Source organism: Canis lupus, chromosome 1, assembly GCF_011100685.1.
Source record: "Canis lupus familiaris isolate Mischka breed German Shepherd chromosome 1, alternate assembly UU_Cfam_GSD_1.0, whole genome shotgun sequence".
NCBI classification, from domain to species: domain Eukaryota; kingdom Metazoa; phylum Chordata; class Mammalia; order Carnivora; family Canidae; genus Canis; species Canis lupus.
Window position 1 is genome coordinate 101,611,269 of NC_049222.1, and position 13,722 is coordinate 101,624,990.

Here is a 13,722-nt window from a genome sequence, read left to right on the forward strand (position 1 = left end):
TGTAGCCCTGATAGAAGAGAGAAAGTAATCCAAGATTAATTCTCCCCTAAAAGAAGTTTGGTCTTTGTTCCAGCTCTAAGGAAGTAACTTCTATACCCTGCATACTTCCAGAGTGATAGATATATCATCTTTGTTATTTACGGTGGGCATGTAGGAATATATCTGATAATTCATGACAACACATAACTCATCATGGCTATACAGTTTATATTAAAGAAGATGATTCAGAGTAAGGTCTGGCCACATCAGAAAAACCAACTGTATAATTAGAAAGTTGGGGCTTTGAGCCACGAGATATCACCTGCACCTCTAGAAAGGAAAAAAAGGGTTAGAGACAGAGTCCCATTGGCAATGATTCAATCAGTCACGCTTATGCAATGAAAGCTCAGTAAGTCTGGATACTGAGGCTCTGGCCAATTTCCTGGGTTGGTAATATCCATGCACTTATTGTCACACATGGATGCCAGCCAGCAGGTAACAAGTCACCAAAGACATGGGAATCTTCTATTTGGAATACTTCTGGCCCCTCTTCTAAGTTGTACCTTTGTCTGTAACAAACATGATTGAGAGTATATACTTTAATAGACTTTAAGAAGTTTTTTGAGTTTTTCCACCTGAGAGTAGTTTTGGGAAATCTCTGAAATTTCAGTGGTTTTGGATGACCTGGGCAGACCTGACAGTCTTTGGAGTTCTGTGTTCTTAGCCTTGAGCTTGCCTGGCTAACTGTGTAGAAAGTTATCAAAGAGTTTTCCAATAGGAGGTGCCCATGATGTGACGACTTCCACTGGTATAAAAGGAACTGCTACAAAAGACAAAGTACAAAGGGCAGAGTAGCCTAAGGAGACAGAATGTACAAAGGGACTGACCACATGAAGAGGATACTAATAAGGATTCAGGAATGGGTAGGAGAGAAGGGAACAGAATTCCTAAGGTTCTGATGGGAGTGACAGTGAGACCTCCCAGGACAAGGCTCATAAGCAGGAGGTGAGCAGGACTGGACTAGACATAATGAGTCTGGTTTGCCTGAGGAGCACACTGATGAAAAAACTCACAAAATACACATGATCTAGACAAGAAAATGAGAATACTATACTTAAAGACATCAAAGAAGAACTCTATCAATGAAGAATTTAATGTGGCAGATAGGGGAGTTGGAGAAAAGTGAGCTGAAAAGTATAAACTTCTAGTTACACTCCAGTACTAGGAATGTAATATAAAACACAAGAAACACAAGCTAACATTGCTGTTATGATGTGCAAGAGAGTGAAGAGAGTAAATCATTACAGTTCTCACAAGACCAATTTTTTCCTTTTTAATTTTAGACCTACATAAGCACCTGTTTTTACAACTGAAAGAAATTAGATTTTCACTTTTATGAAAAACGACAAAAAACAAAAATAATGCTCAGCATTATTATTATTATCTGTTTTGCAGCAAGTTGTTAGAGGCAGCATGCACCAGGGGCAGCTCTTTCACCAAAACTACACTCAACATCAAGCCACCACAGACTTGAACTGTGTGAGCATCTGAACTTTCATCTCAATTTATTTTGTGAATATGTTAGCAAGATGGTGAAAGGTATCAGAAAACTCTAAGAAAAATTATTTAGAGTCCACGAATGGTCAGAACATTTTCCATATAAATTAATGGTAATTTCTCCTAACATTAATGCGATTTCCGCTAATGAGAAGTTTAACAGGAATGCTCTACTTTCTCATAGTGGGGAAACCTGCATGTATGTCAATCATTACTCAACAAAACAAAAGTTTAAAAACTATTAGCATAAAATAAACACCAGTATCTTTTTGTTTGTTTTTAAATATTCATTCATTCATTCATTCATTCATTCATTTATGAATGAGAGAAACAGGAAGAGACACAGGCAGAGGGAGAAGCAGGCTCCATGCAGGAGGCTGATGCAGGCTTTGATCCTGGGACTCTAGGATTGTGCCCTGGGCCAAAGCAGGAGCTAAACCTCTGAGCCACCCAGGAATCCCCTCAAGAGTATCTTTTTGATGTTGGGGATAAAGCAAGATTTTTATACAAGACAAAATCATTATTTATATAAGAAATGGCATAAATTACACTGAAATAAGACCTCTATTCAATAAAACGTACTTTAAAGGAGTGAAAAAACAATATTGAAAAGTAGAAAATTATATCTGCAGCACCTATTAACTGATGAGGTAAGTATAAGGAAGATACAAAAAAAATCCCTACAATCAAGAGCATGCGGGTTGAGTGGAGAAAGGATGAAGTTACATTACACAAGAAATAAGAGTATAGGGATCCCTGGGTGGCGCAGCGGTTTAGTGCCTGCCTTTGGCTCAGGGCGCGATCCTGGAGACCCGGGATCGAATCCCACATCGGGCTCCCAGTGCATGGAACCTACTTCTCCTTCTGCCTATGTCTCTGCCTCTCTCTCTCTCTCTCTCTGTGACAATCATAAATAAATAAAAATTAAAAAAAAAAAAAAAAAAAAAAAAGAAGAGTATAAATGAAGAAAACATTTTCCTGAAAAGGTGTGCTCTAGACTCTGGTTAAGGGACTGGCCAGGGCCAGGAGCAAGACCCCTCCCGCTAGATGGAAGGGGAAGCTGCAGACACGAGAGCCCGAATGAGGGTGGTGGGGTGGAGGATCAAGCAATAGAGGTGGCGGACTGTGCTTTCAACATAAAGACCTGCTGACACCTTAGGGGTCATATACGGAGACATCCACGACTGGGTCAGCATCTGGGACAAAGTCTGAGCACCTGGGCTAGCTCATGCAGGACACGGAGCTGACTAGAGGCACCAAGCAGATGCAGAGACAGGTTATGAGACTAGCAGCATCTCCCAGAGAGAAGATGGGAGCGTGGGTCGAGTATGGGGATGGCTCTGATGGAGGTAGTGCAACTGATGCATTCAGGAGATGTACAGGATGTGAAACGGACAGGATCTGGGGAATGGCTGGATGAGGGACTGAGGGAGGTGGAGGTGTAAGGAATTCTCTGAGGCTGTATCCAGCCTCTAACCTGCTTGAGTGGCAGGACCATTCACTGAAACTTGGAAGGTGGAAGGAACAACCAACATTATGGTCCCTTAGTGGGCACACTGACTCTGGGTTAAAGGGCTCCATGGCTTCCAAACCACCAAAGAGGCCAGAACAGGAAGCTTCCCCAGGGGACCAGGGCTGGTGGTCTCCTCCCAGTCTCCAGCCTGCAGGGTCTCCCATCTGCCCACATCTTGGCTCCTACCTGGATAGGTGCTTTGACACAGGTCCTTCTTCACCATCCATAGCTCCTGCCCGTGCTTCAGCTGGTAGAGCAGCTCAGGTCTAGGAACAGGACACCCTGTTCACAGACAAAGAAAGACGACACTAGGATTTTTGTGAAAAAGAAATAAAACCTCTCAATCTAGTCTGGGATTTCAGAATGTGGATATGACCCGGGAATGAAGCTACCCCCATCCACACAAACAAAATACTAACCTATCACCTGGAAACAGGCACAAAGTCCAGTGTTGGGATTCAAAGACTTTAGACAGTAGTGCTGGCTGTGTAGACAGCACCTATTCCCTCTGACTGCCAGCACACAGAATCCCAGGGAATATGACCCCCTCCCCTCCCAGAAAATATTTTCTAATTAACCCAGGTAAGTGAGTCTCAAACCATGTGTGCGTCAACATCTCCTGCGATGTCGGGTTCATGTCCAACTGAAAGGAAATTTCTGGTGAGGCCTGGATATCGGTAGATTTTAAAACCTCCCCAGATGATTCTGGCGTTAAAGGAAGGTTGACAAACCAGTCTCTACCAACCTGCAAGTGGCATAACTCAATCACCAACAGTTAGAGGTGTGCAACTTTAGAAAGCTTTATTCCAGGATGGCTGAGTAAGGGGATCTGCTGCTCCTGTAGTCTGTCAGCATCCCAGGACTTTTGTGAGGGAACCTGCCTATAAGATCTAGAACACAGAGAGGAAGTAAAGAAACCCACAGCTGGGTTATCACCCACCATTGTGAGATAATAAATTTCCTTCAGGATGAAGACTGAGCTGCTCTGTCACATGTAGCCAAACACAGATGCAGGGGAAGACGACACAGCACTCTGTAAGGAGTCAAGGGTAGAGGCACCAGGACCCACAGAAGGCTGCTCTGGAAGATCCTGAACCACAGCCCAAGATTATCAGTTGTCACTGAGCAAATCTCGCTCACATCTGCTACCCACTCAGGACAGGGTCTGGTGATAAGGCAGTGGAAAGGGAGTAAGCTCTCCCTTCAGCCATCAGGAGTCATGCTCCCTGTGATATAAGGGACCTACTGCCAACAGAGTATGGGGCACCCGCCTCAGACACCATGGCACAACAGGCTTAAATTGCTTCGAGGACAAATCTCCCATTCGTCACTTACCTAACTGTTGTAGTCTGACTCTCAATCCAGCAAGGAATAAAAGACCCCATTCGTGGAGACCCGGGGTTCAATATAAAATGGAGGGAAAAACGTTATGGAATATCTTGTTCCTGCTCCCTCTTAAGATACCTCAGGATGTTTCCAGGCTTTACAACCCCTGGCCAATGAGTTTGGGGACTCCTGACTGCTGCTGCCCACTGGCATGTCACGCGTCTCCTCCTTAAAACCAAACTGACACAATCAGGATACTGATGCCACCACCACCGCTGCCCTAGAGGTAAGCTCCAGCCCCTGGGACTGCCAGAAGCTTATCAGGTAAATATCCAAAGAAAAGAAAAATGACCAGAGACAAGAGAGGTGACAAAAACAATTATGCTGTAGACCAGGGCCCATCTCAGGGAGGCTGCTGCCCAGAGGCCCCAGGACCTCCCCCACTCCTCTCACCAGCAGGAGACAAAGTCAGTATGGGGCTTCAGGAAGCTAAAGCCCCAAGAGAAAAAGGAGGGGGGTCTACTTTAGAACTTATGTACCAAAGAAATACCGGGTCTAGAAAATATAATACTCATTCTAAACTATTTAATGACTTAAAAATAGTAATAAAAACAAACTCCTAGAAAGAGAGGAAAAAATAAAAGAGAACTAAGTAAGACATAGAACTAAAACACTGTCTATAAAAACATGAGAGACTCCTCTAACTCTGGGAAACGAACAAGGGGTAGTGGAAGGGGACATGGGCGGGGGGGATGGGGTGACTGGGTGATGGGCACTGAGGGGGGCACTTGACGGGATGAGCACTGAGTGCTATACTGTATGTTGGCAAATCTAACTCCAATAAAAAAATATACAAAAAATAAATAAAATAAAACGCTGTCTATAATTTGACCCAATGGGAAATGCAAAATTTATATATTAAAAACATATATGATAAATTACATATAATAACTATGTACAGCATAACAAAACTTATATTCCAAAAAAAATTGTATCACCAAAACAAAACACGGCACTGACAGACTTTTCTGACTCCACAATACAGGTTCTGAATTAACTTCAGAATTTGCTAAATTGTACCAACTGACAAAACTTCATAAATTTAATCAAAACTGGGGCTCAAATCATAGTTATACCTGGAGATTCCGCTAAATTTAAATATTGCTCTGCCCAAACTGAAAAAGTAGCTAAATACAGGGGAAAAATAGGTATGTCTCACTCTAACTATAGACTCACCTATACTTCCACTACTCAGAGTACCACTGTCCTAAAATACCCCACTTTGGGCAAGGATGCTCTGACACAATTAAGTAAATTTTTGGTGCTTAATTGGACTCGGTACAATGGGACCCACAAAAAGCAGTTAAGATAGTGAAAGGCCCAATGGAAGCTGGAAAAGAGACTCCAGAGAGTAACACTTCACATAAAAGCTAATCAAAAAAGGAATGACTGCCACACTACTTCTCCGTTTGACAGCCTAGTTGTGTCTGTTATTAACCCCGGGGCCAATAAAAGCACTTCACAGTGGGTTCCAACAATCTTAACAGGGTGGCCCATCCAGGAGGGCTCCTGCTGCACTGAGTGTGCCTGCCCCTAGGTGTCATTACTATGTGCTCACACATGGAGAAAGGGCCTGTAGGGAGGTAATTAACGTTAAATGAGGTCACGGGGATGTGGCCCCAATCTGGTAGGACTGGTGACCTTAAAAGCCAGAGGAAAGGCCATGTGAGGACACAGCACAAAGGTGGCAGCCAGGAAGAGATCATCATCTGTCTGCCAGCACCTTGGGTCTGAGACTTCCAGTCTCCAGAATGACGTGAAAATAAAGCTGTTGTTTAAGCAGCCAGAGCTGGTTCACACAATCCACACACCCAATACCCCATATGAATAAATCAATAACATTATCCAGTCAACAACCCGGTGATTGTTCTGGGCTTACAGATCTGGCTGACCCTGTTCTGTTCAGCACCTGTTTGGACAACTTCTCAGCCAGCCAGCCTCTACCCCGAAGGTGAACACTTCTTCCCCAGGCTGCCCTGTGAGCGTGGCTCCACAGCTCTGCCGCTGCACATGATCTCTGCAGACAAGATCTTCACTGCACCTACCTTCCTCCAGTAGCACAGCTATGACGGCACATCGATGACAACCGTGTCTGAGGAAATTCATTCCACACATTCATTACGGACACACAAATCCAACATCTCTAATACTAATATTAGAGATAGTTTAGTTTCAGCTAATACTACACTTAGTATTATTTGGGGGCTTGTTTATAAAGTTTATCTCACTGGTACTGTTAGTTACAAATCAGTCCACCTTAAATGGGGTTCTTGCCAACAAAGACTAAGGTCTACTCAAAATATTGTTAACAGCACGAGCTCAGCACAGCTACTGAGGACTCTGTAAGACAGAACGGAACCCAATCTGGGCCCTCTGGCAGAACTCCACTTGTAGGAGGTGGCAGCTTCTCCCATCCTCTGTCCCTTGCCAGATGCTTTGGTGTTGGAGAGGGCCAGCCCTCCTCCAGGCCCTTTGGCTACCTGGAAAGCCCTCTGAGTTTAACAGAGAGAACAGTTACAGGAGTTCATGAACCAGAAGAAGGATGCCACTATCCATCACACATGATAGAGACCAATGGAATGCTGCTGCTTTCTATCTCTTAGCCAGAATGTTCTAAATAAAAAATGGATCTAAGAAACATTACTGGGCCAAACTTCGGGGGGGCGGGGTATCTTAGCACTGATGAACAAATGGTCCCGTCTCCAAATTCATTATAAACTGTTGAGCCACTGCCTAAAAATGGTCTCCTTTGGGGTAAAGAACTCTTAAGACTCTCTTGTCTCACAGACACCCCAAACAAAAATCAAAACCACACATCTCTACACATAAAAGGGCCACAATACAAGGCACTTGTATTCCTTACTCCCTTCAGAGTTGCAGACAATACTGTAAGACACACACATTTCACTTCTCGAATTATGCAAGGCTAGGCTCTGGGAAGAGATATTCCACAGAACTTTCATGCCCCAAACATGCCTCCAAAACCTGGTTTAAGTAAAAGACATAAGGGTTGCTTCAAATAACTCCTTTCCAAATCCCAATATGACAAACCCCTAAATGGGTCTCTCTCTTGCCTTAATAAGAAGCCTCTTGGCCAACTCACACCTCACATTAACACACTGTTTCAACCAAACATGGCAAAAGCTGAGGACCCCATCAACTTGCAATGGATACCATGGTCACACAACCAGACAACATGGTCCCACACTGGCAACTCATGGTGAAGACAACTCCACCCCCTCTGGCTAAAACTTGCAACCCCAGCAGATGTCCATGGACGGCCTCTCCTAAGACGAAATTAGACACAGGACCTTTTTGCTTTCTTGCATTAGGAATTCTATTTTGTTCCTGAGGTGACTTTTAAAAAACTCCTGAGGAGGAGGGGCCAGGGAAAGCAATCATGTGATTAGAACGCTAGAAAATCTGTTCTATCGCTTAACTTCTGTGGAGGCAAGAAGGGCTGGAGAAGGAGTTCAATCATCAATGGCCAATGAGTTCATCAGTCAGGCCCATGTAAGGAGCTTTAACAAGAAGCCCCAAGTAAAGTGCTTCAGTGGGTTGCCAGATTGGTTAACGCATCAAGATGGCAGAAGAGTGACAAGCCAAGAGGCCATGGAAACTCAGTGTGCTGTTCTACATACCTTGTCCTTTGCATCTCTTGCATTTAGCCGTTTCTGAATTTAATCCTTTAAATAAACAGGGAATATGCTTTTTTTTTTTTTTAAAGATTTTACTTATTTATTCATGAGAGGCACACACAGAGAGAGAGAGAGAGGCAGAGACACAGGCAGAGGGAGAAGCAGACTCCCTGCAGGGAGCCCGATGCGGAACTCGATCCCCAGACCGAGGATCATGTCCTGAGCTGAAGGCAGATGCTCAACCGCTGAGCCACTCAGGCGTCCCAGTAACAGATAATACTGAAGTGCTTTCTTGAGTTTTGTGAGCCACCCTAGCAAATTATCAACCCTGAGGAAGGGGTCATATCTCTGATTTACAGCCAGTTGATCAGGACAGGTGACAACCTGGCATCTGAAGTGGATTGTGCGGGGGTGTCTGTGGGGGTGCTGTCCTAGGAGACTGAGCCCCCAACCTGTGGGATCTGTGCTAACTCCAGGTAGTTATGTCACAACTCATGGTGTGGAAAACAAGATTTTGATATCAAGAACTGTTGCCGAGTAGAGGAAAAATATTTTTTTCTTATACATACAACTACCACACATACACAGGCATGTATGTACAGGTGTGCTCAAGCGTGTGCGTGTGTACACACACAAAATATGTACGTACGCTAAAGACATACATACAAATATGTAAAACGTACACTAGCATTAATCTCCCTGTATTGCCTGTCCCTAAGTCATCTCTACAAATTAAAATCTTAGAAGTGCAAACTCATACAGGTGGGATACTGTGGGAATTTAAATGAGTAGAGCACCAATAAGCCCAAACAGTCCTGCTTAGTCAGTGCTCAGGGTATCTCAGCTGTGCTGATGATTATGAACTGCTTTCTAACATGACCCATATTTAATTTTTCTTATTTTCTTCAAAGAAGAAATCTTGCATCAGTCCAGTAAATGGGAAACGTTGAGTCACTTCCTTTGGTAGCAGGTCACCATGAAAACTCGGCAATGGAATACAAATGTTAAGCCCCAGTGAGCGCATACTGCCCATTCAGGGCTGCAAACTCAAGGCTACTCTGTTTTAAAGGGAAAAGTACCAACCATTGGAGGGAAGGAGGAGTGAAGAAGGTTCAGCACTAAAACCAGACTTGTCATCAAAAACAATCAGAAGGCAGGAAACGATTATGTCAGGGTGTCCCTCAATGCCAGTTGATGAAGTGTTCCTACCTCTCTGAAACAAGTTTCTCAACCTGGCGTAACTATTCGGGTTACATGGGCATGATTACTTCGGTCAAGATAATGCTTTGCTAGGAAAGCAGGGAGGAAACTGTCCTGAGCATTTTAAGGATGTCTGGCAGCATTCCAGGTCTCCTCCCACTAGGTGCCTGGCACACCTCTGTCCCACCTGTGACAACACTGCCCCAGTGTCCCTGGGGGATGACATCATCCCTGGATGACAACCAGGGGCACAGAGAGTTATAATCGGGATGATGAGAGAAAGTGAGAGGGATCGGGGAGGGGCCTCTACGAGATCTGGTGGTCAGGACACAGCTGGCGAGGTGTTCATTTTACACAGAAGGGGCAACCTTGTGAGTGGCTGAAATGCCCAAGAACACCAACCAGGCAGACACAACAGCAAGCAGAGGCCAGAGGCTGGTCCGTGTGTGGGGAAATCACTAGACACCCAGCATGGCCAGGGCAGAGTGAGCCCAGGGAAAACACTGAAGGTGAGTGATGAGGTCAGCAGAAGACAGAGGGGCCTCTTTATTCTTAAACATTTTGTTACGAAATACTAACCTATCCAACTTTCCTAATCTTGCTCTTTCTCTTCTCACTGACAGACGTAATTCTATTTCTCCCAAAATAGGCAGGTCTCATCCTAAGCTCTGGAATTACAGCCCTCCTTTCCCTCCAACTGAAGGGCCTTGTGGTGATTATCTTCAAGCAGAGAAGCATCTAAGCTGGTGTTTCTCAACTATGGCACTCTGGATTCTGCAGCGGGGACAATTCTTCAGTGAGGGGGCTGTCTTGTCCATCCAAGGATATGTGTGGCACCTTTGGACTCTAACCACTAGATGCCAATACCACCTACACTCCAGGCAGGACAACCCAAAGTGGCTGCAAACATTGCCAAATGTGTCCTGGGGGCAAAACTGCCAAGTGCTGGGAAGCAGTACTCTACCTTCTCTCTTGCAGTGGCAGAGGACCTTGGCCCTGGAAACAAGTGACAATGACGAAGGCACACGAACACAAAGAAGCACCATAACCGAGATCATGTTGTTTAGAATAATACCTGTTGGCACTGAAGGCAAAGGCCTTCTGGAGGCCTGCCTGACTCACTCTCTTCTAGGAGAATATCCCATCACTCACAGCCCTGCTAAGGACACTTGAGCCAATCAGGCTCACACAGTCAGCTCCCTCTCTGGAATGTGAAATAAGAACCTCAGACGGAGGCCAGTGTGTACCAAGCACTGGGGTGGGAGGTCCTGACAAGTACCGGCTCGGGCGGCCATCCCTGTCTCAAGGACACCCCACACAGCCCAGCAGCAGACAGAGAAAGAGAACATAAGCATGCAAAGATGCAGAAACGAGGAATCTGGGGGCCAGTCCTGGCACAACCTGATGAGGCAGAAAAAACCTTTCTGTGTACAGTACTGTGAGCAGAGAGAGCCAGAGAGAGAAGCCAGGACAAGAGACCAGAAGCCAGGACCTAATCATGGTGGTTCCTAGTTCCTCTATCAGCCCCTCAGAGGGCCCAGCTGGAATCCTGGCTTTGGCTTCTGCCAACAGCCCCCTTTCCTCCCATTACTTTCTAGGAGCCAAAGAAGAACCATTTCTTGCCCAAAGAGACACAGGAGAGCAGGCACAAAGAGATAAGTCTAGAAAATGACTGAAGCTGCAGGCAGGAGGCAGGGGAAGGCTCCAGAGGCCTTCTTGACCAGCCAGGCCTGGAGCCACAGGGTGCTCTGACAAGGAGGTGGCAGGACCCCCATGGAGGAGTCGGGAGGACTTACCCAGAGACACCAGGAGTCCACAGTTTTCCAGCATCACCTCCTGGTACAGGGTCCTCTGGGCCGGGTCCAGCTGCCCCCACTCCTCCTGGGTAAATATCACGGCCACATCATCAAAGGTCACAGATACCTGGAAAGTCAAACAGAGGTAGCAGCATTGGCCTGGGGGCTGTTGGCTGGGATCACAGCTCCTCTCTACATCCCTGGTAAAGATGCAGAGTGATCAAGGCTCGAATCACCGAGTACCTCCTGAGGGCCAAACTCTGTGCAGGGCTCAAGGGGGAGGTGGGCAATGCTCTGGATGTAATATAGGAACGTATGGGAGGAGCCTCCTCCCTGGGAGCCACTGGAAGGCCACACAACACAATGGAAATGACGCGAGGACTGGGAGATGCAGACAGCAAGGGCTCTAGGACATCAGAGGAGTGAGTGAATAATGATAGTAACGGTATCAGTAACAACAGCAGTACCTGAGCCTCAGTGGTCCTGCTAGCTGCCTGCCCCATGCTGAGGGTTTCACATCCTGGTTACAGGGACTACAAGTTCTCAGTTCTTAAGTCAGTCTCCTGTGGCTTGCATCCAAACTCTTGAAACCCGACTCTGCCAGGTGTGTTACCTTGAAGACATCACTTCATTTCTCTGAGCCTCAGTTTCTGGATCAATACAATAATAGTTCCCACTTCACCAATAACAGTTGTGAGATTTAGACAAAAAATACCAGTGCTCTGCGTGTTCTGGGATTTTCATTGTTTCTTCCACAGCCTGTGAGGTAAACATTTCATCACCTCCATACTAGTCAATGATAGGCTAAGGGTGCTCCACCAATTCACCCAAAGTCTTGCATCTTACAAACCAGAGGTGAGATTTAGATTAGCACAAATTAGCACAGACTTAGAGTAATCGAGGTACTCCTCCAAAATCAGAGTGATTAAAGTAAGGAGTTTATAAAGTTTCTACCCTAGTTTCTGTTGTTAAAAACATTTCCATCTACCCCCAAGATATTTGTGAACATGGACAGAGGAGCATCAGCCTCATCACTCTCCTCACAGGTAAGGCATCTGAGGGGGTGGCAGCTCCTTGGGTAAATGGCGGCAGTGATGCCCTCTGGGTCTCCCAAGCTAAGGGGAGGTGCCACAATGAACCACTGGCATCTTTTTCCTTCCTGAGCTCTGACACCACTTCCCCCTGAAGCCAGGATACCTCAGGGAGGGGGAGCACAAAAGGCTACATATAACACGGGAGTTGACCACAAAGTTTGTTGGCTAAGGGTGAGTGGAGCCTCCTGCAAACTACCCGCAGGATCTCGCCCTTCCAACGGGGCTCCGCTGCTGAGAGGACCCAGAGCAACTTCTCAGCCCTCCCAGACCTCTAAACAACCACCGAAGTCTGCCTCTGTCCATGCACTTCTCTGTGTCTGCAAAGCTGTCCCCCCTGACGCCCAAGGTCGCCCGCTGGAGGTCAGGTGGAATAGCGTCGCGGTGAATTCACTGTAAGAACGACAGAAGAATCATTCATTCCCACAACTTACTGAGCAATCAGAGACCAACCCCCTCACAGACGTGGAGGTCGGTCAGGTGGCACGCCAGCCCCGCACGCCACAACACACGACTGCGGAGACGCGTCGCGGGAAGTCTGGACGCCAGGCCCCTGCAGGCCGGCCTCCGCCCTCGCAGAGCAGCAGCAACCCTGAAACCGACGTCCACTTACCTGGGCCTGGCCGGTCGGCGGCACCGCCATCGCGGGCCCTGGGGTCAAGCGCCGGGGTCGCTGCTAGCCCCACCTCTGCTCCGCGTGCCCCGGAGACTTGGCGACTGGTGGCAGTCCAGCGGCAGCGCCCCCGAGGTAACAGGCACCGCGACTCGGGGCGCCGCCCGTGGCAACCGCGGGGATGAGGGCGCTGCAGAGGCCGTGGCCTGGCGAGCGGCCGGGGAGAGGCACCCCCGCTACACAGGGTCACGAAGCCTACAGAACGCGAAGGCGAGTCCTAGCCTTCTTGCCGGCTCGCTACACACGAAAGGCCGAAGAATCGGTACCTGCCCAGTCCTCAGCAAGTCAAGGCCGTCCCAGTGCTATCGGCTGAGGGAAATGGCCGCGGCAGGGAAACACTCGGAAGTCCCGCCCACGTGCGCGGAAGGAAACACTCCTGCCCGGGGCTGTCTTGGCCTGCGCCGCCTCAGGTGCCTTCTGGGTAATGTGGTTTCCCTCCTCTGTAACTCACAGCGCAAGGCGGGTCTTCAGGGGGAGTCTTCCTCTCAGGGGAAGGAGCACAAGCAACTGAGAAACCCTAGCTGATTCATTAGCACCAGTGGGGAGGAGCGAGAGCCTCCATTCTGTGCCTGGGGAAATTCAGGCTCGGGAGGCAGGAATGTTTATCAGGATGGAGATCAATACAAAGAACAGAACTCGCCCTCCACTCGAGGCTGGCCTGGTGACTTCCCCTTTGTGGTGCCACCTTCCCGGATCCTCTTCTTAGGGAGCAGACAAAATAGTAGTTTAAAAATCCTCCCAAAGGAAAAAAAAAATCCTCCCAAGGAGGTCCCTTTCACAAATGGCACACTCTCCCGGGCCTTTTTTTTTTTTTTTTTTTTTTGGCTCAGGACCTTTTTCATATAATGAATGAACTTCTTTCTCTTGTAATGGGCCCAGATTACTAAAA

General features: G+C 47.1%; 1 protein-coding gene across 1 annotated transcript in view; it reads right to left on the reverse strand.

Annotated features, from left to right (window-relative positions):
• Window positions 1-13,176, reverse strand: part of LOC102155336 (zinc finger protein 805) — a 55,342-nt gene extending 42,166 nt beyond the window's left edge. The window contains exons 1-4 of the mRNA XM_038525523.1: window positions 12,774-13,176; window positions 11,537-11,719; window positions 11,070-11,196; window positions 3,236-3,331 (exon numbers count right to left, since the gene is read on the reverse strand). Of these exons, the coding sequence (XP_038381451.1) occupies window positions 3,236-3,331; window positions 11,070-11,196; window positions 11,537-11,572 (259 nt within the window). The 5' untranslated portion in view covers window positions 11,573-11,719; window positions 12,774-13,176. The remainder of the gene's footprint in view (window positions 1-3,235; window positions 3,332-11,069; window positions 11,197-11,536; window positions 11,720-12,773) is intronic.
• Window positions 13,177-13,722: the final 546 nt, after the last annotated feature.